At 39.9% G+C, this 26264-nt stretch overlaps 4 protein-coding genes across 6 annotated transcripts in view; 2 read left to right on the top strand and 2 right to left on the bottom strand.

Moving 5' to 3' along the window:
- Window positions 1-2973, top strand: part of LOC134619358 (leucine-rich repeat-containing G-protein coupled receptor 6) — a 38379-nt gene extending 35406 nt beyond the window's left edge. The window contains exons 17-18 of the mRNA XM_063465148.1: window positions 577-657; window positions 761-2973. Coding sequence (XP_063321218.1) covers window positions 577-657; window positions 761-1899 — 1220 coding nt within the window. The 3' untranslated portion in view covers window positions 1900-2973. The remainder of the gene's footprint in view (window positions 1-576; window positions 658-760) is intronic.
- Window positions 2974-3166: 193 nt separating this feature from the next.
- Window positions 3167-7998, bottom strand: ube2t (ubiquitin-conjugating enzyme E2T (putative)). The gene is made up of 8 exons (XM_063464539.1): window positions 7920-7998; window positions 6878-7093; window positions 6479-6588; window positions 5701-5770; window positions 5495-5600; window positions 5262-5360; window positions 4757-4840; window positions 3167-3423 (listed from the first exon to the last, which is right to left on the bottom strand). The coding sequence occupies exons 3-8, from the start codon at window positions 6585-6587 to the stop codon at window positions 3307-3309; spliced, it is 585 nt and encodes a 194-aa protein (XP_063320609.1). The 5' UTR covers window position 6588; window positions 6878-7093; window positions 7920-7998; the 3' UTR covers window positions 3167-3306.
- A 376-nt stretch (window positions 7999-8374) lies between these two features.
- Window positions 8375-19071, bottom strand: zgc:194242 (uncharacterized protein LOC100005854 homolog). 2 transcript variants are annotated; one of them, XM_063464818.1, is made up of 4 exons: window positions 18952-19071; window positions 18255-18511; window positions 8941-9121; window positions 8375-8833 (listed from the first exon to the last, which is right to left on the bottom strand). In XM_063464818.1, exons 1-4 carry the CDS (start codon window positions 19031-19033, stop codon window positions 8637-8639), a joined length of 717 nt encoding a protein of 238 aa, XP_063320888.1. In that variant the 5' UTR covers window positions 19034-19071; the 3' UTR covers window positions 8375-8636. The 2 variants fall into 2 exon arrangements, with proteins under 2 accessions (XP_063320888.1, XP_063320889.1); XM_063464819.1 differs by having other exon boundaries at window positions 18948-19035.
- Window positions 19072-19569: 498 nt separating this feature from the next.
- etv7 (ETS variant transcription factor 7) lies at window positions 19570-24837 on the top strand. Of its 2 annotated transcripts, none has more exons than XM_063464714.1 (9): window positions 19570-19671; window positions 19885-20023; window positions 20161-20325; window positions 20404-20580; window positions 21794-21898; window positions 22012-22155; window positions 23440-23582; window positions 23740-23840; window positions 23938-24837. In XM_063464714.1, the coding sequence occupies exons 1-9, from the start codon at window positions 19639-19641 to the stop codon at window positions 24125-24127; spliced, it is 1197 nt and encodes a 398-aa protein (XP_063320784.1). In that variant the 5' UTR covers window positions 19570-19638; the 3' UTR covers window positions 24128-24837. The 2 variants fall into 2 exon arrangements, with proteins under 2 accessions (XP_063320784.1, XP_063320783.1); XM_063464713.1 differs by having other exon boundaries at window positions 21770-21898.
- The last annotated feature ends 1427 nt before the right edge of the window (window positions 24838-26264 follow it).

Below are 26264 nucleotides of genomic sequence, written 5' to 3'. Positions count from 1 at the left end.
CTTGTAACATATCAGATGGGAATCTGACAACCAAGTGTCTATACCTGGCCGTTAAGGACGTGTCAGATCCTCACTGAAACCACAGTGACCTAAAAACACACAACACATGCTGACCCCTCCATTCCTTCATTCCTGTGGCCAGCATAAAATATAAACACAAATAAATCAAAATGAAGGTGAAATTAACCCATTGAATCTGCGTGATTAAAGCAGAAAATCAACAATTGCTGGGTGTATTCAGAAAAATAACAATCAAGAGATGAATAAACCAAGACATATCACTGATTAAAATTTATTTACCTTTAATTGCTAGAGAAACATGCCAAGACAATCAAAATTCATCCAAGCGCCAGCAATCTTCTAGAAGTGTCTATTTTTTGTCTGTGGAAAAGAATGTTATATCATTACAACCCCCTGCAGCTAGTGTCACACATAATCTGCATGGGATATATTGTGTATAAACACTTTCAGAATAAGCTCCCAATATAGTTAACACATGGACCTTGTGGAGGTTTGATCAAAAAGGAAATCTGAAATTCTGAATTCTGGCCCTAAAAAAAAAACGTTTTCTTTCAGATGACCCAGATTTGGAGGAGTTCCAGCTGGAATTAGAGGAATCCAAACTGCAGGCCAGCGTCCAGTGCACACCAACACCTGGTAATGCAAATGAATGCAAATGAGTTTTATTGTAGGGTATGACGCAAGTAAGCCATAAGTTCAGCGTTTTTAGCTAATGAGTTACTGTTTTGTGCTGTTGCAGGTCCTTTCCGTCCCTGTGACTCTCTGTTGGGCAGCTGGCTAGTTCGCGTTGGCCTGTGGTGCATCTCCCTGGTGTCTCTGCTGGGGAACTCCATCCTGCTTCTGTCTCTCTTTGGCTCATCAGGCTACCTGTCACCACTTCGCTTTACCGTGGCTTGCATGGGGGCTTCAAATCTACTGACCGGTGTGTGTATGTGCACCCTGGCCCTTGTGGATGCTCTCACGCTGGGAGAATTTGGTCACCACGGAGCCCGGTGGGAGGGGGGTCCTGGTTGTCAGGCGACAGGATGGGTCTGGGTGTTTGCATCTGAGGCCAGTGTGTTGCTGTTAACTCTTGCAGCAGTGCAGTGTGGTGTGAGCGTGACGTGTGCGCGCACCTATGGGAAGTCCCCATCCCTCGTGAGTGTACGCACCTGTGCACTGTTCTGCCTCGTTCTCTCCATCACGCTTGCTTCTCTCCCACTGGCAGGAGTCGGGGAGTATGGGTCCTCACCTTTCTGCCTTCCCTCACCCCTGCCACCCCCATCTTCTCGACTGCCGTCCTCCCTGGGCTTTCCCTTGGCCCTCATTATGATGAACACCCTGTGCTTGCTTATAGTCACAGGTTCACACATCCGCCTTTACTGGGAGTTACTCAGAGGAGAGTGTGAGGGCTTGTGGGACTGCGCTATGATCAAACATGTTGCCTGGCTAATATTCACCAATGGTCTTCTCTATGTACCAGTAGCTTTCCTCTCACTTTGTTCCCTTCTTGGTCTCCTTTCTCTGGGGGAGGAAGTACTAAAATCAGTCCTCCTGCTTCTCCAGCCCTTGCCAGCCTGCCTCAACCCTCTCCTCTTCCTTCTTTTCACGAGAGACCACTCTCAGCTGTTTTTCTGGCCACGCCCCAAAGCACGTACACAGCTCCGTCGGGACCACACCTTGGACTCGTTGGTTTCCGTGGACACAGAAAAGAGCTCCTGCTCCGATTCCTCAACACAGGTGTCACTCACTGATGCCACGTACAGTGGAGGATCTTCTCTCCAACCCCGGCAGGATCCGATCAGATTTTCCCACTGCTCCTCCACATCCTCTGTTCCTCTCATCCCTTGTCAAATACCTCCTCCCACCGCCAGAGATAGAGAAAGGGTGGCAGAGTGAGAGAGAGAGAGGGTGAGCGACTGGTGATTTCTGGAAAGTTTGGATCAAGATGTCTATCACACTGCCATGTCTCTCACTCTCAACGTCTTACCCATGAGCCTCCAAGCTAGCTGTCTGAAAAGCTAGGACACCATATGAATATTAAAGGACCATCTTCTCACCGCAGAAAGACTGCCTCTGGGTTCAGTGTCAAGCTCCTCAGAACATTCTACACTGAAACTGTTACTACAGAGACTACAGAGTACAGAGAAGCTGACAAGAAAACAAAGAGCCTCTGAAAGTGGAGAGCGGGACTAAAAGGTCCTTTCACAGAAAAGACTATTCAAGGAAACTGAATAGGACAATGACATTACTTTTTATATAAAGGACAATTTCAGACACATTTCAGTGGACTGAGTCATGGGGAATAGTTCAAATCCACATGGAAAATGTAAGCATTGGACAAATCAGTGATTTCGCCTGTGGGGAATTTAGGTAGCACCAATAGATCTTTGTTTATATTGAAAACTGATGAAAAATCCAACTCAGAAGATGCAGGTTGTTTGGTTCTTTTATAGGTGGAGCCATTTTTTTTTTGTTTAAATACAAATTCTATCCTATTGCTAAGGTCTGTTTAAAAAAAAAAAAAAAAAAAAAAGGAACTCATCACACACACACACCAGGACAGTCAGTGTAAGCTAACAGTTTTCTTCCACAGATGTCATTGTCATATTGTACTATGCAACTGTATAATACAAAGGTTGTTGTAAAAATGCTACTCTTTATATGGCAGCAAAGTGCCACAGGAAATGGGCCGCACATATATTTTCATATGGTTTACATGGTTTGATCTCAAGAAAAGCAACACTATCCAACAGGAGGCAAGCAGTCATAGAGACTGAATGGGATGTAGGTATTTTTCTTACAGACTTTAGAGTAGGCTAGCATTATGTACATACAATATAACTACCTCTGAACTAGCATGGTATTGACTCACTACAGCCTTATGATGTTTGTCTCCCCTTTTTATAAACAGCAATTATATAATTTTATATTATAAGAAATAAATCCTTAGCTTGTAAAAACAAATGTACTATTTAGGATGTACATACTTTGTATACAACTGGTTAAGCATATTTTTGAATAAAATTATCATCTTCATACTATACACACTCCAAGTATGCGCTTATGTTACAAATCTGAGACACCTCCAAACTACACAAGAAGCCCAGTCACTCTCTGAAATACATTATTAAAATGAAATTTTAATATCACAACACAAGCACGCACATTATACATACAGCCATCCACATTTTTATACATTAACATACATTTAAAAACAGGAAGACAAGTATTACATCTGTGTATAAAATTAATACCACAGTCCTAACAAGGTGTCAGTTTTATCAGGCACGAGTGAGGTGGAAACTACACACAGGTTCTCTTTGCTGGATCTTCTGCTTCCTGCTGTACACTGTGCGCTTCTCTTTTTCGGGTTGATGCTTTCTGATCAGGAGTATTTTCTTTGTTGCCATCCACAACACCCTGGGGGGAAAAAATGCATTAAAAAACCCCCCAAAAAACCCTACTCCTCCTAAACCAGAAAATCATCGAGTCAGTTAAACTGCTGGGGTACTGATCTGGTAAGGTAAGTAGCAGAGGGGGTTGTTAATGAAATTATATACAGGTGCACTACAGGTGAAAATATAGCGCACCCTCATGACATGATGTTGTCTCAGTTTTTTCCACCACTTTTGCATTTGGTTGGGGTCAGTGTCACGTGGCATGAGTAATATTTGGATCCCACCAGAGGTTGGCCAGCTAGTTACAGATTTCCCCCCCCCCCTTGAGTCCCGATTTGTTTTCAGTGTTCCTTTAGTTTTTCTGAGCAGTGCAGATGTACATGATGCACTCCATTATACTATAGTTACAGTAGGAAAAACAGTGGCTGGACACTGTATCATGATCAAAATTGTTGCAACCATGTGGAATGACCTTGCAGTCTCATTGCCTCCAATTTGAACGCTTCGAAGAAGCAGTCTCTGAAGCAACCTTTTGCTGCCATCCTCAAAGCCGTAAAAAAGGGACGAAATTGATCCCCTTCCATTTTGCAGCTGAATGAGGGCAAGCTGGTAATAACATGCAAAATGTTTGTCATAAGTAGTAAGATTAGTAGCAAAATTCCAAATCTCTTGCCACCTGTTTCCATAAATTCAGAAGTTCCTCCACAAAGTGACATGATTGCTGCAGGACAGCAATCTAACTGCAAAATGCCATAGGTGCTTGACAACTTTGCTTTTATACAGTAAAAATTGCCAGTTCAGTTGCTCTGGCTGACTGACTAACTAACTTAAATCAGCTGTCACATGCTAGCAATCTCTCTGTGTTTATAGATTAGAGAGCAAATATTTGCAAAACCTTGCCAATCTTTCTGGGAGTGATTACAGTCAATCTGAATTGTTTGGACAAGTTGCTTCCCTCTAGGCAATCTGTGCAGTCACCTTACAATTGAGGAGGTTTGTCCAGAGGTTGAGCATGCAACACCCTCAACCCCCAATCACAGAATGCAAAAACAATTCAGTGCAATTACAAGGAGGTTATTTTCACTTTAATGCGACTGCAGAAAAACAAGTTCTATTTACTTGGCATATAATATTCTATTGCAGGAGCACAGCACAACCTTGTGGGTCAAACAGTACACACAGCTAATACATTAACAGTGTTGTGGAGCAAGTGACAGGTATCATGTGACAGAAAATAGAGAAACAGTCAGAGTGTAATTACATTAAATGATTAATAATTATAATTATATTATATTATATTATTAAAATGAAAATCTAAACCGCACATAAATCACAGAAAGTCCTTAGTAACTTACAGAATTCTTCTGGATGGCATGTTCTCGTGTCCACTTCCTGGCCTTCTCCATAAACAGGTGTTTGTTGTATTTGAATTCCGATGACTAAATTACGGGGAAAATAGATAAATAAAAGTACATATAAAGTTGGATTATAGAATCATTCACTGTGCTACAACTGAAAACAGCTGCTCTCTAACCCAACAGGTTTTAGGTTAAAGGGGTTTTTGACTTGCATCTAAACAAGTCATTTTGGCATTTACCACACTCCCGGACTTGCCTTTAATTACTTAGGATACCTTTTATTTCCAGGGATGAATTTGAATCAATTAAAAACTGAACTATGTATTTTAGTCAAGACAATGTCTTTAAAAGTTGTTTTTTTTTTTTTTTTTAAAGAGCTACTGTTACATGACAATATAGGTAACTCACAGTTTTCTAAAAAATAAAATAAACCACCACAGACAGATTGTGTATGATAGATAGTTTGATATATAGGATGGACAACAAACTATGTGTGACTCACTATATCAGCCATCAGTGGGTCGTCTGGATTTGGCTCTGCCATGAGTAGCTGTATGGAAGTGAGGACTGTGGAGATGTTTAGAGATGGCTTCCAGGCACCCTGAAAAAAAAAATCAAATAAATATAAAGACAACACTACATCTGAAATGTATAAAATGCAACATATATCCTTGTGTCCACCATGTAATGGTGTTTAAATAAAGAGTTTATTATGTACTGGAAATCTCTTATAACCTTTGGTGGCAGTTTAAGAGCATCATGGCAGATCCGTCCTGAATTGTCAATGTTTGGATGGTAGATTGGAGTCAAGAATCGTATTTTGGGAGGCTCAAACGGGTACCTAAGAGAAAAAAAAAGCATGTCAGTCCTGCTAGAGTGGAGTGAGAACATGTAACTAGTAGAGATAAACCCATCAATGTTAAAGCTCAAAGAAGAAGTACCTCTCTGGAATCTTGACCTCCAAGGAGAAGACTCCACCATCATAAGGAGTTCCTGATCCACCCAATATCTCTGGAACATAAAAGGGGTTAAACATATGGTCATGTATTTGATATATTTTAATGACAGGATCCACTGCAAAAATGGATGCTATGTCAGAGTGATTTTAATCAGGTGAAATATTCTGAGTATATAGTATAGGTAAATGTATCTTGGCAATTTGTTAAGTACACCTGTTCAACTGTCTGATAATCAGCTAATCACGAGGCATCAACTCAGTGCATTATGGCATATAGACATGATCATAGCAACCTGCTGAAGTTCAAACTGAGCATCAGAATCGGAAGGAAAGCCGATTTAAGTGACTTTTTTAGTGCCAGATATGGTAGTCAGACTCTTTCAGGACCTGCTGATCTACTGATATTTTCCACATAACCATCTCTAGAATTCACAGAGAAATGTCCAAAATGAAAAATATTCAGTGAGCAGGAGATCTCTGGGTCAAAATGCCCCACTGATTTCAGAGGTCAGAGGAAAATGGCTACGCTGGTTTGAGCTGATAGGAAGGAAACAATCCAAAAGAGCCTTGATGAACACATAACGCATCAAATTTAGAAGCAGACGGGCCACAGGAGCAGAGACCACACTGGGTACCGCCGCTGTTAAAAATTACGATAGTTCTGAAGGCAACAAAGAGGTCCAACCTGGTACTAGGAATGCACATAAGAAAGTGTTTGGTAAGTATAGCTTTAGTCGTTTAAGTGACACAGTAGTACATACGTGCCCGGAGGTCGTCTATCTGATCTTCGGTCTGCCAGCATGTTATCCCAGGGGGTGGCTCGGTGCTTAGCATTTGAAGTTCACGTTTCAAACGAGAAGCCCTCTGCATTCTGAAAAACAGGCAGCTGGCTAATTAGCGTTACACTTAAATGACTCGAGTTCGTGGGTCAGTCTCCACACACGCTTGTAATTATTTAATCCTAAACGTAGAACATTTATTGTCAAATTGCTCAATGAGACAGTGGTTTGTTTGTGATGTTAGCTGACTTCTTGTGACAGTCTTGTGATGCTGAGCTAACGCCTTTGCTTACTAATGTGAAGGCCGAAAAATAAACACCTTCTTAGTCAAAAAAGTCTAATAACAATTTGTCAGGTGGACAGCACCTCTCGTTTACTTACTTTTTATCAGCTGTCCACTTGATAATCACTATCTATCTTAATCGAAATTTCAGTTTCACAGCTCTCGGCGAAGAAGTGTTGTCGACTCTGTTTTGGATTTCCCTCTCCTTACGTAAGCACCGCCCGCGCGCCGTTCTTCTTCTTCTTCTGTTGAATTTATTCAGATGAATTACCGCCACCGTCTGGTCCCGAGTGTGAGCTACCAGGAGGCTGCTTCTGCGTACAAATAACACAGCATCATTTTTATTTTTAATTTAACAGTGTTACAGTGATCAACCTGCAATCCAGTAGCCTCTCTGCTTGCCCCTCGAAACACTGGGCAACTAACCATTCATGTGTATGTGTGAAATATGATTCTTAGAGGATACTAAAATCACTTTTCATTTATAGCCTTACAAAAAGGAACAAGAAGCATCTCCTGGTGACTCTCTGGTCTCTAGTCAGTATTTACTTTTAAGGTAATAATTGTGTATTTTCAATATATTAATTTAGTTTTCTTTGTTCTTTTTAAATGTAATTTAAGAGGTTTCAAATAAGGGTGGCATGACAAATGTATACTTTGATTATACAAATATTGTCTAGGAGTAGGTAATGGATAATAGGTACTGATTTGTAAAAAAAAAAGGGGGGGGGGGGTTAAAAGACTTGAGCATATGATCTAATATTGCACAACAATTTACACTACTGTATATCTAACTAACAAAGCAGTTCATCATCTTTTTCTTGACAACACTTTCTTTAAAGATATAGGCATTTTGGGTCAACTTGAATGAAAAGAAGACACATGTGAAATGTAAAAGTGAGATCAGAGGTCAAATATGAAATTATATTTGGAAGCAAACTACAATGTGATACTGACCCCATATAACAGTATCATTTCCTAAATGTTGCCAGTACAAAAAATGCAGTAGACTTTATTTTTATTAAAGTTTGACCTTATTTAACCGCGAAGAAGAAGACAGAGGTCCAAAGTAATGTGATATTTATAATCCCCATGTATAATTAAATGCCTGTATGTCTATATGAGAGTAAGAAACATAACTGTAATAAGTAACTTGATATAACATTATCACTTGGACCTTCAGATCAATCTGTTGACCCTGAAAGAAAGGACACAGGTCAGTTATGACATGACATTTTAAAATCTTTAAAGTTAAGATGCTTTTTGTGGACTTTACATCCATCAATCATTAAGTTGATGGATGTAATTATTAATGGATTGTTAACACAACCCCACTTTACACATCTGCAATCTTTGATCAGAATTCATTCAAAAGCTTTTGAGCTATCGTGTTTAAGGACAAAATGACACACACCCCAACGCTACCAAATATATCGCTTTCTTGGTGGAGCTGACACCATGATTTTTGTTTTATTTTGACAGCAGAAGCACTATAAGACTTTGGTATCATCTTGTGTGTTTTATTCTTTCTAATTCTTTTATTCCTGTTTTCCATTTATTGTATGATTACACATTCATACAGTTGAGTTCCTCCATAGAGTTCTTCATTATGTTTTATTTCCACTTTTCACAGTAATGCTGTTTTGAAGTTTTAAAATCACCATACTGTATATTGGTACTGATGTAAGAACATTGCACGTAGGGAATGACAGAAAATGATATAAAAACTTCTCATCTGTATATGTTTATCATTATGATAAGTTCAGGTTTATCCATCTTCAAAAGGAAGACCATTAATGACTGATGTAATCACACTAAACTTCACAATCGCATAAGTAGTGTAGATCAGACACAATCTTATTTGAAGGCAGTGGCAAAGATAGCCTGAAAAGTAATGTTTCTGTCCTGCTTGTCCTCCATTTTAACATCAGTGAAGCCGGAGTCTCTCAGAGCTGCCATGTAGGCCTCTGGGCGCCAGTTTTCCCCTGGCATCACCCCCTTCGCTGCTATCGTAGCCACACGAGAAAGCCTCAGAGTTGTGACCATCAGGGCTCCTGGGTGGGTTAAAAAGATGGGGAAATTCAATTTGAGAATCATTATTTAAAGACAACTTTTGGAACTAAATCTGTAAATAAAGTTTGCCTGACTGTCATGGCATTACCTGGCTTCATCACCCGGTGTATTTCTGCGGCTCCTTTTCTAAGATCAGGCCAGAAGTAGTAGCAGTTACAGTGAAAGACTTTATCCACAGTGCTGTCTCCGAGAGGCATTGCTGCTACGTCACAGTGGTGGAGCGTCACTTTTTTACTCGCTATAAGTTCCATCATTTGTTTCTTTGCCATCTGTCAGAGACAGAAGAATTACAATATTGTCCCTGATTAGCAGCTATGCTTTTCTTAGGTTTTAGCTGCCTGCTCAGCAGTGCTTGATTTTTATTTATTTTTTTAATATACAACCAAGGTATGCAGAAGAACGCACAACACATAAAACCTTAAAGAAGGTGGGCCAGACCACACCAGGTGCGATCAGTTAAGAACAGGACATTTGTTAATAGAATGTTAAATATAATGTCAGTATTACCTTTTAATTATATAGGTTTACTTATGGTAGAATGCTGCATGTAATCATTTGTGTTTAGAAGTATGTAGTTGATAGTATCCTGAAAGGATGTCTCATCCTAGGAAGCTTGTGTGCATTCCAGAGCACTCTGGCTTTCACACCCACATCCTGGGAGCATGGGAGAGGTCGTACCTTGTCTTATTGTTTTATGGTAGGATACACGTATCTATGTCTGTTTTACTCTAAGTGCATTTTGTTTAGATGAACTGCTGGACTTCGAGGCCAGCAGGGTTAGGAAGTCATTTTATGACCACACACACACACACGCACACGAAGGGTATTCTTTGTTCACATGTATACCTATAAGATGTCATATGTTAATGAACCTATGCATATTCATGTAACCACAATAAAAGAGCAGTGTTACGGGAGAGCGGACGAGAGCAACTGAGGTCAAGCGAAGGAACAGCGCCTGTCCAGTTCTCTCCCGTGCACGTTAATTTATAAAACCTCTCTGAATGTCATTTATTCCAATCTGAGTTGAATTTACAGGAAAACTCCTAACATTTATTTGGTCCTCCGAGCCGGATTTAGGACATAACGTTTTGTGTGCTCCTACGGGAAAACCTCATCGAGTCCTGACGTCGTGAGAAGCCCGCGCTGAAGTCTGTCGACAGCTACTGTCTAGGTACAGTATAAAAGACCAGAGACGTGAATTCGGGTTCTGGCTGGCGTTATTACAAGTGGTACACGGCGTTGGGGGTTGATGAGGCGGACCTGAGAGACCGGCAGTGAATCAGCAACCAGGTGAATATTGACACTCTGAGACACCTCGCGTAAAACGTTTAAGCTCGCCCAGAGGGGTTGGTAGCATTCCTAAAAGTAAAGGCTCGCCTGAAAGAAGGCTGGAAGCATTTTTAGGCGGATTTCTAAAAGTAAAGGCTCGCCTGAAAGAAGGCTGGAAGCATTTTTAGAAGGGTTTCTAGAAGTAAAGGCTCGCCTGAAAGAGGGCTGGAAGCATTTTTAGATAAACCTTGTCCGTAAAACGTAGTACGCGTTGAAAAGGCCTATTTTGTGTTGTTGTTGTTGTTGTGTGAATGACTGCAGAGCAGGCGAGGTCTGTGACACGGTTGTTGTTGTTATCATGGGTTCCCGAGCAAGTAAGACTGTCTCACAGGGAGACGACACATTATAAGGATTTACTCCCTGCAGTGCGAGGTATTTATATGCTCATAACTGTAATCACCGTAAACCAGTGGTTGGAGAATGTCACATGTTAAAAGTTGTCAGAAAACACAGCAGCCTCGAAGAGCGTGTGGAGAAGGCCAGCCCACATCAGCAGCCTTTAAACTATGCTCTGGTGAATGGCTTCCCCCACCCCTTGCTGACACAAAATATTTAGATGATTCTTTAGCTTGCCCTGATCAACAACAGCCTGTGCTCCAGACCACAGATTTGATTGAGGTGGATAAGTGTTAAAAGTAATCTGCATTAAGCTTAAGGTTGCTCAAATACAGTACAATGACATATGAGATGAAGTAAAATAGGCAAATATTTTACCTAATTACGTGCATAGAGGCACTTGACCTGTTTAAAAACTGTCATTCTAATATGAGCCATTGTTGAGATATAGAGCACACCTATGAAAACAACTAATAAGCTGAACCCTGTATAAAACAGCTAAAACTACATGATGGAGAAGCTGAAATTAATATGTGTAAGTCTTTGCCACTGTGGGCAAAAGCACGCAACCACTGTGTGAGGTTGCGTTACTGTCTCTTCTGAGCTGATGAGCAAGCTACACATTATCAGATCAGGAGCTGGCTGAGAACTCATCAAAGAAAGGGGAAGAGAACTATGATAACTCGAGTATGTAGCGTATCCGTGAGTTCAGCTTCTCCTTTCAGATGCGCAGCAGTTTTCCTGCATCTTGACTCGTGTGTAGAGTGTTCATAGCATCAGCATCATGTTTTTGTTTATTTGCTTTGTTGGGTTGAAAAATAATTAAATAAACTTGTGATCATACTTATGGATCACCATGGCACATGTCATCAGCCATATGATTATTTATGCAGATGAAAAAAAAGTGAGTGTGAATGTGCCTGACGTCGCAGTGTGTGCGTGTGTTGTGTAAACGTAATTGTCACAAATTATGAGAGCGGTGATTCTGCAGGTCACCAGCTAGTGTAAAGAAAAAAGAGTAAAAAGAGACAGAATCTACATTATAGATGAAAAAAAAATCATAGGAAAAAGGTTTTGTGTTTATCAGCCAAGAACAATCTCATTTTCTGCTTTTAAGAAAGGAGAGTTCACGAAAGACAGAGAGAGAGTTCTGTGTGTCGGTTAAGCAGTGATGATAATAATGAAAATGTCTTAGTTTGTCACTTTCAGATGAAAAGCAGACCTGGATCGATTTTCCACATGCAGCAGTTGGAAGAAAGTTATAGTTTAATATCATTGGAAACGTTCAGGCCAAGTTTCTGGCTAACTTATTTACAGCACCATGTGTCCCTCAACCTCACAAGCGAGCTCTCACTCCTCCCTGAAGACAAGGAATGCAGCCCCAAGAGCAATAACATGGCAGATAAAGAGACAGCAGCAAAGTCCTGAGCAAAGAGACCCAGCAAGCAGCAGCAGTGTGGACAAACAGCATCAGAGAAGAAGAGCAAACCCATCATCCTGACTGATTGATGCACAAGCTGCAAATTCACTGTGCTTGTGAAAAGAAGTTTAAGGAGAACTGAGGAGACTGTTGGAGTTTGACATTTGCCACTTTCTGAGTAAAATGGCAAGAAGAGACAGTGGAACACAGGACAAAGCTGAAGAAGAACTGCCGGCTGTTGGACTGTTGAAGTGGGAGAGGACAACAGAGTGAGAGGAGGTGAGAACACAGAGGAAAGCTATTGTTTAATGTGGGAAATCAAAATTTCGGTTAGCAAACCTGGGGAAAAGAAAACTGACTGCTTAAGTGGAAAATTGTGAAGGAATCTGAAACACTGCAAAAAGAAACATATACAAAATCACGCACACAAGCAGAACATGCATTAACCCTACTAACATAAACACAAGAGAGCTCATGAAGATTAGGCAGCATCTTGAGCATGTGAGTCTGTTTATCATCTTGTCCAAGTCACCTCGTGTGATGCAAAGACCAGTGGACTCATAGCACGTTAGTTAAAAAATGATCAATTAATAGCAGAGAAGTGTGTAGGAAAGGCAGCTTTAAGAACATGCCCTGCTGGAGATGCAGCTCCAGACACACTGATTAAACCTGCCTAATAACACAAACACATATGCAATGAAAATCAGCTTGTTATCTCTCATCAGTGTTAAAATCATGTCAATTTAACAGACTTGTTATTAAATGCTGAATTTATCCAATGCTGACAGTTAACTCTCTAGGTTGCAGGACAACAGTTTAATTTTTGTGGGAAAAAAGATTCTGGTTTGAACAACCAGTGATCGGACAATAAATTTAGTTGTTAATATAGTAAATTGGGAGATGCTTTCTGCCTGATTGATGCAGCACAAAATATTTTACTGTATGAGGGAAATTCTATTTTTGTGATAATATTTTGAACATGCATTTCTGTTGTCCTGTCATCTTAGTGGGTTAATAGCTGATATGCAAATTAGTTGGTCGTTCTTAGATTAATGAAAAGTGACTGAATTCTAGCACGAGTGAATGAGATGTGTTGGAGTTTGTTAGAGTGGAGACTCTAAAACACTGAGTTTCCTGTTGTGATGTGTGAGTGAATCCTGCACCCAGATACACAACTCTGAACATATAAGAACAAACTTTTTTGTGAAATGTATGACAACATGTCACATGTTTTATGAGACGGGGAAAAAGGAAAACTAAATAAAATCTGTGGCCTAAATGAGTAAAAAGTACAGATTAAATTCATAGCTAATAAGTCATGAGGCTTATGTTGTGTGTTGTGCGGCTGATGGTTGGTTTGGAGTTTATTTAGCTGATGATTTTTCTTTTGTTGTGAAGTTGAGCCTGCCAATTAGTATGATGGTTTGATAAATCATGCTAATGGTATGATTTACCCTCCTGAGATGAGGAGTGTGTGTCATGATTTAACAAGGCCTTTTTATTTTGATACTTTCACAGTGCACTGAAAGTTTTGTTTGATAATCTCTGTTTGAGCAGATCTGCATGATTGGAACAAAAGCGCTAAACGACACGTTGTCAAGAAAATAGTTGCAAACCGCTGACTTTCTCCAAAATATTGAAATGGGCTCAGGAGAAAGTCACTTATCTGGGATAATTTGAATGAAAGTCCCTGTTAAAAAGGATTCAGCGAGATAATCCAGCCTAAATTCTTCTTTTGAAATTTTCTTCTTTCTTTTTCTTTTTAAAATGACGTCATTTTGCTAAGAGTGGAAACTAAATGCGCAGATAGGTTCCACTATCAGCAAAGAAAGAATGAATGAAAGAATGAATGAATGTATGAGTGAAAGAGAGAAAAAACTGACTCACTGGTAAAAGCTGACAAAAGCTGACAAGACTTTACTGATGTAACACAACGGTGCGCAGTTAACCCCCACCTGACAAAGGTGCAGATGAATCTATGTGTTTCTTTTTACAGGAGCAGAAAGATGACAGCAACATTCGAGGTTGCGTGAGCTTTGGCTGTACCGATTTTGCCTTTTAAATGCCACTTTCTGTGTTTGCATCTACCAGGGGTGTTATTCACTACCTTGTGTTGCTCACAGAGGTAACTGTGAGAAAGTGTGTATACACCTGCGCAGCGCTAACATTTCTAGAGCATTACAGTTCTTCATGTCAGTTGATCATGTGATTTATACCAGGATAGCTGGTTGATGTTTTTCTACTACAGGATTTCTGGGTTCATGTGTGAAGAAAACTGTGTTTACAGGTTATGAGTTGGTGATGCTGTTACACTGTGTTGTTGGGGAAATGTGAAGGTTATTTTGACGATGTGAATAACATGTGAAACATTTCCTGTGTTGAAACTAGTGTCACTTGTGTCCACAGTTATGGTTGGCTAACTTTATGGTCTTTTTACAGCACCTCTGGACCCTGTCAATTTGTGCCTGACCTCCAGGATTGTCCATGTGTGTTGCTAAATGTTTGTTTTTCTAAGTGTACATGTAGAGGATTCAGCAGAGACGGACAAGTAACATGAGAATGCAAATGAGAGATACAGTGTTTATGGAATAGTTTAATATGGGGCTCATTAGCTGGCCACTACTGAGCTCCTAGTGATAGCTAAGTGGAGTGACTTTGCTTAAGGGAAGTCACCGATTACATTAATGTTAACTGAGTACATGGGATGATCCATGTCTGAGGCAAATTATGCCAATAATTGCAGTTTACTGATTTGAGAAAACCTGCACATGATACTTGTCCTCTTGACGCTGAATGCTTTCATACTCGTATTATACAATTGTTTATAAGTGTGAAGGTTGATTTTACTTCTAGATCTTGTTTTCCAGGCCATGATGGTGTGTATGCAGGCTCCTGGCGGAGCGGGGTTTTAAGCAAACCTAATATGCAAAACACACTAACATCTTTTATTGCAGGGTTATAGGTCCGGGGTGGTGCTGCTCCAGAGGGGGAGACACCCTGATGTTGCCTGGGACATGATCTCGCTAACTTTTTATTTCAGACAGGAATCTAGGTTTGATGAGTTGACTCATGGGAGTGTCCATGCGTCAACAGGAGGGGTCCAGAATTACAGAGTTACATGAAACTATCTTTTTATGTTTTCTAAACTATATTTTTATGATTTTTGCAGTGATTTTTGTGTGATTAACAGTTTATTTACAGGTATTAAACCTATGCAAAGTGGTGCATCCATGTTCAGATGAGGTTTTGATGGTCCATAGATGGAGCTCACTGAACTAAAGAATGTGGTTCGATGATGATTGACATGCTTTCCAGATAGAAGTTTTTTCCTCCTAGCAAGGAAATACAGGTGCAGCAGTCTTGCTGAAAGGAATCTCTTGAGAAATCTTCTGAGGCCCAGTGAGAAGCGAACCCATTCCAGGCATAGCTGACAGCCAAGGCAGTGGTTGAGGTCAAAGGTCGAGCTGTTTGGGGCCCATCATGAGATCAGACTTTGGAGCCACAGCAAGGACCACGAAGCTGCGTTGGAATGAGAGCTGTGCCAAGGGGTCTTTCCAGAGACCAACAGAGGAGATTGTGGACGACAGACGGGCACCTGAAGGATGAGGGGAGCGTGCCAAGCTCCAATCGACAGCGCAGGCGGATTTCGAGGATGGCATCATGATTCTGTGAACAGCACGGAACCAGAAGCTATGGTGGTGATGACAGCAGTTTCCTATGAACATCACCTAATGCTGTGTCACTGTACTGTGCATACGATGGCACACTGAAGACTGCTGGGATCATAACAGCAGTAAGATAACTGGATCCAGCACCCTTTCCACAGAGTTTTTCCTGCAGAGAATGGACAATGGAGGAGTCATAAATATCCCCCACAGGACAAGGAGGCCTGAAGTAAGGTGATGGGGGTTGGCAGAGGCCGTAAAATTCGAGCGAGGTCTGCAGCTTTCAAGATAGCTGAGACCCATGTTGACAAACAACAAACTCAACTGGTATGTTTGAATGTTTATTCTACATACATTTGGACTCTGATCCTATGGACAGTGATGGGAACAACTGGAAGAGACATATATGCGGCACTGCAGAACTTAATTGTTCTGCAGAAATATGTGGCAGACCACACATTAGAAGGATGACTCTGGAGTTACAAAGGGAAACAATTTTGCTGATAAAGCTGCAAAAGCAGCAGCCATAGCAACCACAGTCTTAGTAACGACTTATGAAAATCACACTATCCCACTGTCTATACTGCAGGATGAACAAGAAGCAGCACGATTAAAAGAACAAACGCAATGGCTAAAACACGGAGCATTATTAGACACTGATGACATATGAAATAGCAGGAATTCCCATTCTTCCCAAATCATTACACAAAACAGCCACTCTAGTGAGCCATGCTTTAAATCATGTCTCGACAGGAGGGAAGATGATCTCTATAATAAATCAACAATTTTACACTTTATTTTTTAATTTTATTTTTTATTTTTTAATTTTAATTTTGAAACTTCAGTAAAAGAATATGTGAGAACATCTATGACCTGCTAAAAACACAATACTTAAGGTTGAAGCTAGGTGCTAGAAAGACTACTTATTGGAGTTGGACTATTTTTTACTTTTATTTTGTGACTTTGTAACATGTATCCTGCCATGTCTAAAACTCATGATTAACCGTATAATAGTTTCCAGTGTTACTGCATACATAGTTGTGACAAATGATGATAATGACTCTGACCTGTTGGAACGTGAAGATTTTGTGTGATTAATGAGGATGTGACAGAAATGTACAACAAGATGTTACATAATGATATCTCATTTAAAAGTTAAACTGACAACAGGAGGGAATGTTAATAGAATGTTAAATATAATGTCAGTATTACCTTTTAATTATATAGGTTTACTTATGGTAGAATGCTGCATGTAATCATTTGTGTTTAGAAGTATGTAGTTGATAGTATCCTGAAAGGATGTCTCATCCTAGGAAGCTTGTGTGCATTCCAGAGCACTCTGGCTTTCACACCCACATCCTGGGAGCATGGGAGAGGTCGTACCTTGTCTTATTGTTTTATGGTAGGATACACGTATCTATGTCTGTTTTACTCTAAGTGCATTTTGTTTAGATGAACTGCTGGACTTCGAGGCCAGCAGGGTTAGGAAGTCATTTTATGACCACACACACACACACGCACACGAAGGGTATTCTTTGTTCACATGTATACCTATAAGATGTCATATGTTAATGAACCTATGCATATTCATGTAACCACAATAAAAGAGCAGTGTTACGGGAGAGCGGACGAGAGCAACTGAGGTCAAGCGAAGGAACAGCGCCTGTCCAGTTCTCTCCCGTGCACGTTAATTTATAAAACCTCTCTGAATGTCATTTATTCCAATCTGAGTTGAATTTACAGGAAAACTCCTAACAACATTGTTCACTAGTAGATGCTAATTTGCATGGGCTTGATAGAAGATTGGAAAAACTTTGCATGGTCTGATGGTTCATGATTTCTGCTGTGGCATTTAGGTTCCTTGGATTCCTTGGTTTTAACGTAAAACTCATTGTTGCAGCCATGGGTAGCACAAAAGTGACCCCCTTAAACTGATTTTAGTCTCATTATATTCCACTGAGTTATTGGTTCTGTTAATAATTAGCTAGCATAAACTCACAGCATCAGTGGAGACATCAGCGACATTAGTGATGTCACATTCTCCACTGACACAAGATGGCGCTAAACATGTTTTAAAAACTTTAAGCGCTTATTTCTTAAATCCAGCTACACAGACAGTGTTACATCTATGTTAGTTTTGGAGAGCAGGGCTCGGTGATCTAAATTCGATTTTAAACATCAACTGTTTCATTTTGACTTTAAATGGCCTCCACATCATCTCAATTTAAGAGGATACCTCTGAGATATGGTGGTATGGAAATATCATTTCATGGGTGTGCAGCAGCCAAATCTGCAGCAACAATGTGATTTTTTTCCCCCATCTCAATATGGACCAAAATCAGAGAAATGTTTTCAGCACCTTGTTGAATCTATGACACAGATAACTCAGGCAGCTCTGAAGCCGGTACCAGCGAAGTAATGAAATAAGTGGCCAGTGTGTGTATTTTATCTGAAATAATTTTATCTGAAATAATGCATTAAATAATGCATTATTATAAATGTGTCTGCTTTAGCAAGGCTAAAGAGGCCACAACAAAGCTTTGTGCTTTTACAAAACTCTTTTTCAAAGACACTCTTTGTAACAGTAACAACCCACATTTATTAAATAAACTTGGATTTGACTTGTTTATTCCACTCTTTATACCTCACCTGATGCATATACTCTGAGTAATCCACCCCTATAAGGTGGCCTGTGGGGCCCGTGAGCAGTTTGGCTGCAGACTGTAGACCCAGACCGGGGCCATGACCCAGCTCCAGCACGGTGTCCCCAGGTTGGATGGCACACAGCTGCACAGCACTCTCCTCCAGGACCTGATTGTAAGCTGTGAGCCACTTGCTCACCAACCACCCTGCAAGTGATCGTGTGGGACGGCCCAGCTGTTTCCCCAGTTGTTCAGCCCACATGACTGGGAAAAAAACATTAAATATTTGGCTAAAAACTTTCTGCTTTCAGGTTCAACGGTGTTCAATGTGAGGACACAGTGTTTAAAATGTTATAAATGGTTTGCTCTAATTCCTCACAATGGCTAGTGTGGCTGGACTTTGCTTATCATTATTTGTTGCGCAGTTAATGTTTAATCCGCTGATTTCTTTTAAGCCAAGTAGAAGTTTATTAACATTGTTATTACTGAATAACCAATTAAAGTTGAGCACTTGATTGAAACTTGTAGATTTACAACAGACTCAAGCAAAGTATCGGGCCATAATTTTTCTCCGTTTAGGAGTCTTCAAACAGCTGCCAGGGTGCCCTAATGCTCATGCAACACCGCAGTTCATAAACGTACACGACAACATGGCTGCCCTTCTGACTCTCGGTGCCAGTTGCCCGGATAAAGCGCTTACCTACTTTCGTTTACAGTCAACGCTCGTCGGTTCTCAGCCACGCCACTGTTTAGTCTTCCTGGTAGTGGGAGGAGCTTGTGCTTCATCGGCGCACGCGCTGCTCCGTTCTGGGGTGTCCTACACCTTTTAAGTTTTAACACTCTCTCTCTGGCACTTCTTATCATCGACCACTTCCTGTAGTTTTCTTGTATTTTCTAGCCACACGGGTTACCGCTCATGTATGTATTGCGTAATAGCGAAAAAGAAAGACAGAAAGAAAGCAAGAAAGAGAAATAAAACACTATTCAAAAAAATAAAACAAAAATAGGTGTCACCTTCCCACCACCCACATTTAATTTATGAACGAGAGCGTCTGTTGCAGTGCTTCTGTAAATATACTACTGCATGTCTAAACAAGTGCAGTCAAAGGTTTTGGAAATGTCCTCTGTCGTTTCTTCCTCCAATCATTCTATTTTGCACACACCCCCCTGCAGGGATTATATTTCTTTCGTTTTCATTTCCCGGAAGGGTCGATTGTGAAAATAGTAGCGTTTAAAAAAATCTTCGAGGGTATTCGTCTAAAAGTGAGTTTTGTTTGAGACGTGACCCGAAGTTTTTTTTTTCATTCGTTTAAAAAAAAAAACCCTGCTCGTCTGCTTATGAGGAAATCACTCTATTTTCTGTGCAGTCGAGCAGATTAAAGGACATTTCCATGGAGAGCATTTCCCCGTCACCTTTGATCAAGGTAAGTTAGTCTTTCGGGGGCAAATCTTTTAATGCTGTGTGGTCTAAAACAATAAACCTAGAATTCGATTCAGTTTTTGTTTGAGCTTTCGTGCCTTAGTCGTTGGACCGTGACCAGCAGCTGTTGTTTATGAGTGCTCTCTGTTGCTCAGCATTGCTGGTCCAAAAACTGCTGAGTACTGTGACTATAGCCATTTGTATTGATGTTTTGTAGCAAGAAAACAGTCCTCCATCGATTATACGTGAAAAGCAAGTCAACATTCATTCCACTGTGCATCACTCCCCACCTACCCAAGATCCTTTGGTTAGTCCTCCCACTCAAGAAGACTTGTGGCATCTGCCTGGAAGGCTGAGTGAGTTAAATTATCCTCTCTTTTTGACTTATCTAGTCTACTTATCTGTTAATATTAATTGCAGATATGACTGCAAATACACATATGCAGCACCTTCTGCAAGCACATTTGATTTGAAATGCATTTATTGTTTCCAGGAATTAACCCGTCCCTGTGGGATAAGGATGATGTTTCCCTGTGGCTCCACTGGGCTCAAAAGGAGTACTCGCTGCGCCGGCCGGAGAAGGGGCGATTTGAGATGAACGGCAGAGCCTTGTGTCTCCTCACTAAGGAGGACTTCAGACGCCGCTGCCCCAGCTCAGGTGGACATGAGTTACGTAGATAGAAGTCACCTGTTTCCGTGTATGCATTTTCATATGAAATCCCTCATTTTTCTGCAGGTGATGTTCTGTATGAGATCCTTCAGTGTGTGAAGCAGCAGAGGAGGAGTGTGGTATGTGACCCGCCTAACACGACTCCTCCCGTGGCAGCTGGACACCTTCAGGGTCCGGTCAGCTGCCAGGTAATCGCTCACACAGTCCAAGAGCCACAGTCTCCCAAAGTCAGTGGCACCCCGGGTGAGTAAAATTAAGGAGTACATTTATGAATATATATACTGCTATACTACAGTTCAGTGTAAAGGCAGACAGATTTATTTGTACACAAGTTGTAGACAAATGGGTAACTCAGAGTGCTTTACATGGGGCAAAATAAGAAAATGCATTAGATCATCAATAGAACTTAAAAAAATGAAAAAATAGAGTAGAATTTAAAGAAATTACAAGAAATTTAGCAGTGTGTTGTGTACAGTAATTCAACAAAGACACACAGGGAGAGAGAAATGTTTTTGTTTAGATTTGAATGTGGCCAGTGATTGGGCACACTGAACATTACTTGTTGGTCTGTGTACAGAATAATAGATAAAAGCACCTTTGGTTTGGTTCTCATTAGAGGCCCTGCCTCTTTGTAAAGTTTTAGGAGACCGACAGGATCTCTAGTCTTCAGGAACATTTATATCCACATAAGAACTTGTTTATTCTGGTTGGATCGTGGGTGTGAATACTTCCTGATCTACCACATGTGCAAACATGTCACGTGGGAATCCTTTCTCTTTCCCACTTTTGTTTTACTCTACATGTGAGGACATCCATTGACTTCTTATCCCCAGAATTTAAAGACTGATGCTAATCAATGTTTGCTTACCCCTAACTGAAATGCTTTCCTTTGCTCTATGCTTTTTCTTCACATGTGAGTAATAGTGATTCGCTGGCAAAGATGTAATAAACCCTCATTATTTTGTGATTGGGTACTTTAAAAGATTGACTTCTCTGCAAAAACTGATTTTATTTGCTTACCTAATTACATCTCCATATGTCAGATGTGTTAAGCAGTTATCACATAATTTATAATGATGAAGAAATGGAAATGCTGAAGTACCAGAACCATAAATGGTGTATGAGTACACTACACAAAGACACACACCCACACACTCCCACAAATGTTTGTCAAGCAAAAAAACTGTATGATCTTTCCCAGAAAAAGAATGTATTGGCCAATGGTCTGCAGTTTCCTGGAAAAAAGTGATCCTTTAACTCTCAAGTTCAGAACAATGACTTTGTTCTGTGCCCTGTCTGCTAGAAGTAAAACAGTCTTTGTGTTAAACATTAGCTTGTGCTAAGCCTGATATTATAAAATGTTCATGTCGCTGTAAAGTCACTTTTACTTTCACTTTAGCATTTCACATTTCCTCATATTTCTGACTCACAGTTTTACCCGCTTTCACCACCGCAGTGTTGGCTGCTGTCGGGGCCACTGTCAGCAGCCAGCCAAAATCAGTGTCACCCCTTACAGATCGCCCCATCTGTTACACTTTGTCTGCGCCACTCACACAAAATAGTGAGTATGACAAATGGCCATACCAGAAATAAATTGTCCTGCAATTCCTACTGTTTCAGAGGCTTCATTTCTGTGCCTTTCTCTTTGTTGCATTCTGTGTCTGTGTCTCTTAGACGGATCAGCGGGTACCTCAACATTGCACCACAATCAGGATGAGTGTAATCCCCAAACGAAGAACATCATCCCAGAGCCTCTGAACCTCTCCAGTCGAGATAAGCCAAGGAGTCCGCTGCACAAGGCAAACGGTCGCATCCCAGGTATTGTTACAATAATTTGTTGACTATTGTGCTCTTTACTCATGTATTTAATCACAGAAAAAACACACGGAATTGTTAAAACCGTGTCTCTTTAAAAAGTGAAGAAAAAAAACCTCATATATCATAAACAGCATTTTATATACTATCAGCAAATGCACACTCACCAATAACATGAACACAGTCAGTTTCCTAGAAACAATTTTAAGTCCAACACTTTGGATTTGTTTGTGAGGTAAAGAGCAAAACAGACACAACATCCTGAAGCAATAACCCAAAAGTGGACCTGCGCGTTAAATATTCAATAGTTAGCTATTTTATTCTTTTGTTATATCTAAATGAATGCTCAAAATGATATATTAATGTCAGGCTTACAGGTACACTTGTGGTGAGAAATTTCCTTTCCTCGTCATGGGCATGAATGTCATGGTAATTTGAGGCTTTTAATGATTTTCTTTGAACTGTTCTTTCTCTGGCTGGAATGATTGTACAACATACATCTTTAATGACTTTAAAATGCAGAAATTGAATGGACAAGTTTAAAGTTATGTGGATTTTCTCTGATTCACACAGGGAGAAAAGTATACATACATTCATTTAAATCTCTTAATAAGTGGTGATGAAAGTCCTACACTGTTGTTTAACTACAATTGGTAGTTTCTCTTTACCAAAATAATAAAAAAGAAAGAACACAGATAGAATTTCAGAACTTCGGAAGGTCTCTTGAAATTTCTAAACAACTCCAGATTCCAATATTATCAGCAAGTGTGTGTAAGTACAAGTTATTCGAACGAGTACGACTACTCTTAAAACCTGGATCCGTGCCAGGAAACCGACTAATTCACATGAATTTTACCATTTCTGCCAAGAAGAATGGTAAGTGGCTTGTTGATGGCTACTAAATGCATCTTGCTGTGGGACATTCAACTATATATTAGTGAGCCTGTGTATATATACTGTTGACCCTGTGTGGATTAGAGAGAATCTAAAATAAATATAAACTTGTGTACCTAGTTCTTGTTTTCTAAAGTCGTTAAAGATATCTGCTGTACAAAAAGAACAGGTCAAATAAATCATTAAAAGATGTAAATTACCATGGCATTCATCCACATGATTAATGCATGTACACTTGTGACCACACCATTTATATACGTGTTTATTGGAACATGGCACTGAGATTGAGAAATATACTAAATAGTACTAAATTGAACTTTAAATACGTATATTTAATGACAGTAGTGTAAGTTTTGCCAACATGTGTGTTATTACTCTTTTAATCATGGCCAGAGTGCAGGCTGCTGTGGGATTATGTGTATCAGTTGCTTTGTGATGACCGTTACCAAGAATACATTCGATGGGAAGATCCGGACAGCTTGGTTTTCAGGGTGGTGGACCCCAATGGATTAGCACGGCTCTGGGGAAACCACAAGGTGAGTTCCCAGTTCTCTGTGCTTTATCCATCAGGAAAAATGACTACACTGGCAGAGAGAAAAATAACAAAACAGAAAAAAGCAGGGAACATTGGGGAATAGTGAATAATGTAGTGCATGACTTGCATGACTAATGATGCATGATCTCTTTTTACAGAACCGAGAAAATATGACCTATGAGAAAATGTCCCGGGCTTTACGGCATTACTACAAATTGAACATTATCAAAAAAGAAAGAGGACAAAAACTCCTTTTCAGGTCTCGTCTCTACTCCTTTCTTTGTCATCCCCTTTCTATTTTTGTCTTAAATAACATTCAAACTCATCCTTCCTGCCTGTTCGTCGCCTCCATTCAGATTTCTGAAACTCCCTCAAGATATCAGGAAACAGCAGGTCGAGGCTCCCGGCTCCCTGGAACACACTCCACCTCAAGATGGCGACTTCCCGGACTCCAGTCCTACACAAGAGTTCTCTGAAGACCATTTTGAGGTTTCCCCTGATCGGACATCTCCACAGCCTCCTCCGACTGGTGCACCAGTGAGATAGAATAAAACCGTGGATCATGTATAGCAACACGGCTCTTACTGAATAAAATAGGAGGTTGTAATATATTTATCTTGTGGTTTGAGCTTTCAGGGGAGGAAAAAAAAAATGCATGTACAGTCTGAAAAAACACAGTTGTGTTGTTTACTGTGAGATTATTTTAATTTTTTTTTCTGAATCAATGTGTGTATAACTGTGATCTGGGTAAACACTAATATTAAGAGTGAGGAAAACTGTGAAATTAATCACAGAATTATCCAGCCAGCAAAATAATATTCAAGACTTAAAATTATCTGCTTTGTTCAATATAATCACATAACAGATCAAAGTTATTTTCATAAACTTTACAGGTCTTGCAGCTATGGGTTGGAAATGACTACAGTCCAATAACAGGTTAATAAGAGTTTAATAACAGAAAGGATACATAAGAGAGGATAAATAACTGTTTTTGTTTTGAATGCTGGTTAATATGCAAGATTGTTTCCACCACTAGAAAAAAATTGCCATCAATAAGTCAAAATGTCAGGTTATTATTGGTACGGTATCTGAAAGTTTCAGCTTAAGTAGTAATACCTTGAAATCTTCAGCGTAGCTCAGAATGGGATTTTTACAAATTGTTATTTTTTTCAGTGGTGGAAAGCAGCTTTTTCTACCCGTAGGTTAAGTATTTGGTGTTTCATTGTGTGTGTGTGTGTGTGTGTGTGTGTGTGTGAAAAGTTTGCATTGAACTTGCTTTGGAAAAATAAATATTTTATAACGCATATAAATATAGTACTAATTGTGTGTGGGGTTTTTTTTTTCAAACAAACAAACCAAAAAAAAAGAGTCATGAATTTGGCATGCTTCAAAAGCTGAATATTAATAATGTATACTTTATTGATCCCTGTGGGGAAATTTCTCTCTGCATTTAACCCATTCACTCAGTGAAGAAGTGGGCAGCCATTGGGCGCCTGGGGAGCAGTGTGTAGGGACGGTACCTTGCTCAGGGGTACCTCAGGGTAGCCGTTCAGTGGATTCGAACCCCTGACCTCCCGATCATGGGGCAACCACTCTACCTACTGAGCTATCCCAATTATATATGTTGATAAAACATTTCATATAAATGTTTTTCTGAGATGAAAATTATAAAGTTAACTTCTTATGACAAGCCAAACGTCAGGACAAAAGTAGATAGTTGTTAAACAATTGCAATATTCACGCTTGACAGTTGAATGGTCTGAATTTTACCAGCAGGGGGTGCTGTTGTCAATCTAATAGGATTTACAATTCAATGATTCAAATACTCGTATTTTCTACAGTGGTTTAGCTGGCTTTTGAATATTTTTAGTCTTAAGAAAAAGACAAAAAGTCACCACATGTTATAAGATAGGCAGGTCTTAAACAAGACTGGCTGAGCCATGGCTGATTTACTCGTCATCTGCGGATGCTCATCTTTTATTACACCCATCTTTGACAATGCAATTTTTACAGTTATGGGCCTAAAAAACATTTTGACCTATTAGGTATAATAACTTTGTTCAGTTGGAGCTGTAGAATTCGTAAAATAGAGGCTTGTGTAGAGTGTTTCACAGGGTTTTCTAAAAAGGCATCTTACATATCCATCTCCACTTTGTCAGTTTGATGTTAATTAAACAGATTAGACAGATGGCAGCACAGAAATAGGAATAGACTGTAAACTGACATTTCAGCTTTTTTTGTTCCCACCTGAATGCAAATCAGTTCGATAATTTACTTATTCAACATGTCGATTTTATCCGAATAGTATAAAAGCCGCATCTGTTACATTAAGATTAAGTTCATTTGAAACTGTCTAGGTAGCTGGCATGGTTTGAGCAAAATATCAGAGCAGCTTACATTACATCATGGTTTTCCTTCAATGTCTCCTCTAATATCTAACACTGCAAAAATAAGTCAGCTTTGCTTAAAAAAATGCATGTAAAGTACCAAGTAAAGTAAAGTTAAGAAAGTTAGAAAAGCTAGTTTATTATTGGTGTATAATGCTTAATGAGGTACACAACACACGCACACCAAATTAATTTAATTTTTAGAAAGTCAAGAGTAGCCTACTTGCAGACAATAGTGACATTATCTGTCAGGAGTCAGACATCTCATATGACTCCTGTGTCCAACAGGCAACACT

Source organism: Pelmatolapia mariae, linkage group LG20, assembly GCF_036321145.2.
Source record: "Pelmatolapia mariae isolate MD_Pm_ZW linkage group LG20, Pm_UMD_F_2, whole genome shotgun sequence".
Classification (NCBI taxonomy): Eukaryota; Metazoa; Chordata; class Actinopteri; order Cichliformes; family Cichlidae; genus Pelmatolapia; species Pelmatolapia mariae.
The sequence above is the reverse complement of the archived record's forward strand: the minus strand, read 5'-3'. Positions and strand labels throughout refer to the sequence as shown.

What these genes read in the sequence shown, in the direction of transcription:
- ube2t (XM_063464539.1), bottom strand. Translation starts at nt 6,587, where the DNA reads ATGCAGAGGGCTTCTCGTTTGAAACGTGAACTTCAAATGCTAAGCACC. An exon ending in ACCCACTGATGGCTGATATA is followed by an intron (nt 4,841 to 5,261) that starts GTGAGTCACACA and finishes CCCGTAATTTAG; the next exon opens with TCATCGGAATTCAAATACAA. An exon ending in ATGCCATCCAGAAGAATTCT is followed by an intron (nt 3,424 to 4,756) that starts GTAAGTTACTAA and finishes TTTTCCCCCCAG; the next exon opens with GGTGTTGTGGATGGCAACAA.
- zgc:194242 (XM_063464818.1), bottom strand. Translation starts at nt 19,033, where the DNA reads ATGAAGCACAAGCTCCTCCCACTACCAGGAAGACTAAACAGTGGCGTG. An exon ending in AGCGTTGACTGTAAACGAAA is followed by an intron (nt 18,512 to 18,951) that starts GTAGGTAAGCGC and finishes TTTTTTTCCCAG; the next exon opens with TCATGTGGGCTGAACAACTG. An exon ending in ACACCGGGTGATGAAGCCAG is followed by an intron (nt 8,834 to 8,940) that starts GTAATGCCATGA and finishes TAACCCACCCAG; the next exon opens with GAGCCCTGATGGTCACAACT.
- etv7 (XM_063464713.1), top strand. Translation starts at nt 19,639, where the DNA reads ATGGAGAGCATTTCCCCGTCACCTTTGATCAAG. An exon ending in GGCAAACGGTCGCATCCCAG is followed by an intron (nt 22,156 to 23,439) that starts GTATTGTTACAA and finishes AATCATGGCCAG; the next exon opens with AGTGCAGGCTGCTGTGGGAT. An exon ending in GGCTCTGGGGAAACCACAAG is followed by an intron (nt 23,583 to 23,739) that starts GTGAGTTCCCAG and finishes CTCTTTTTACAG; the next exon opens with AACCGAGAAAATATGACCTA.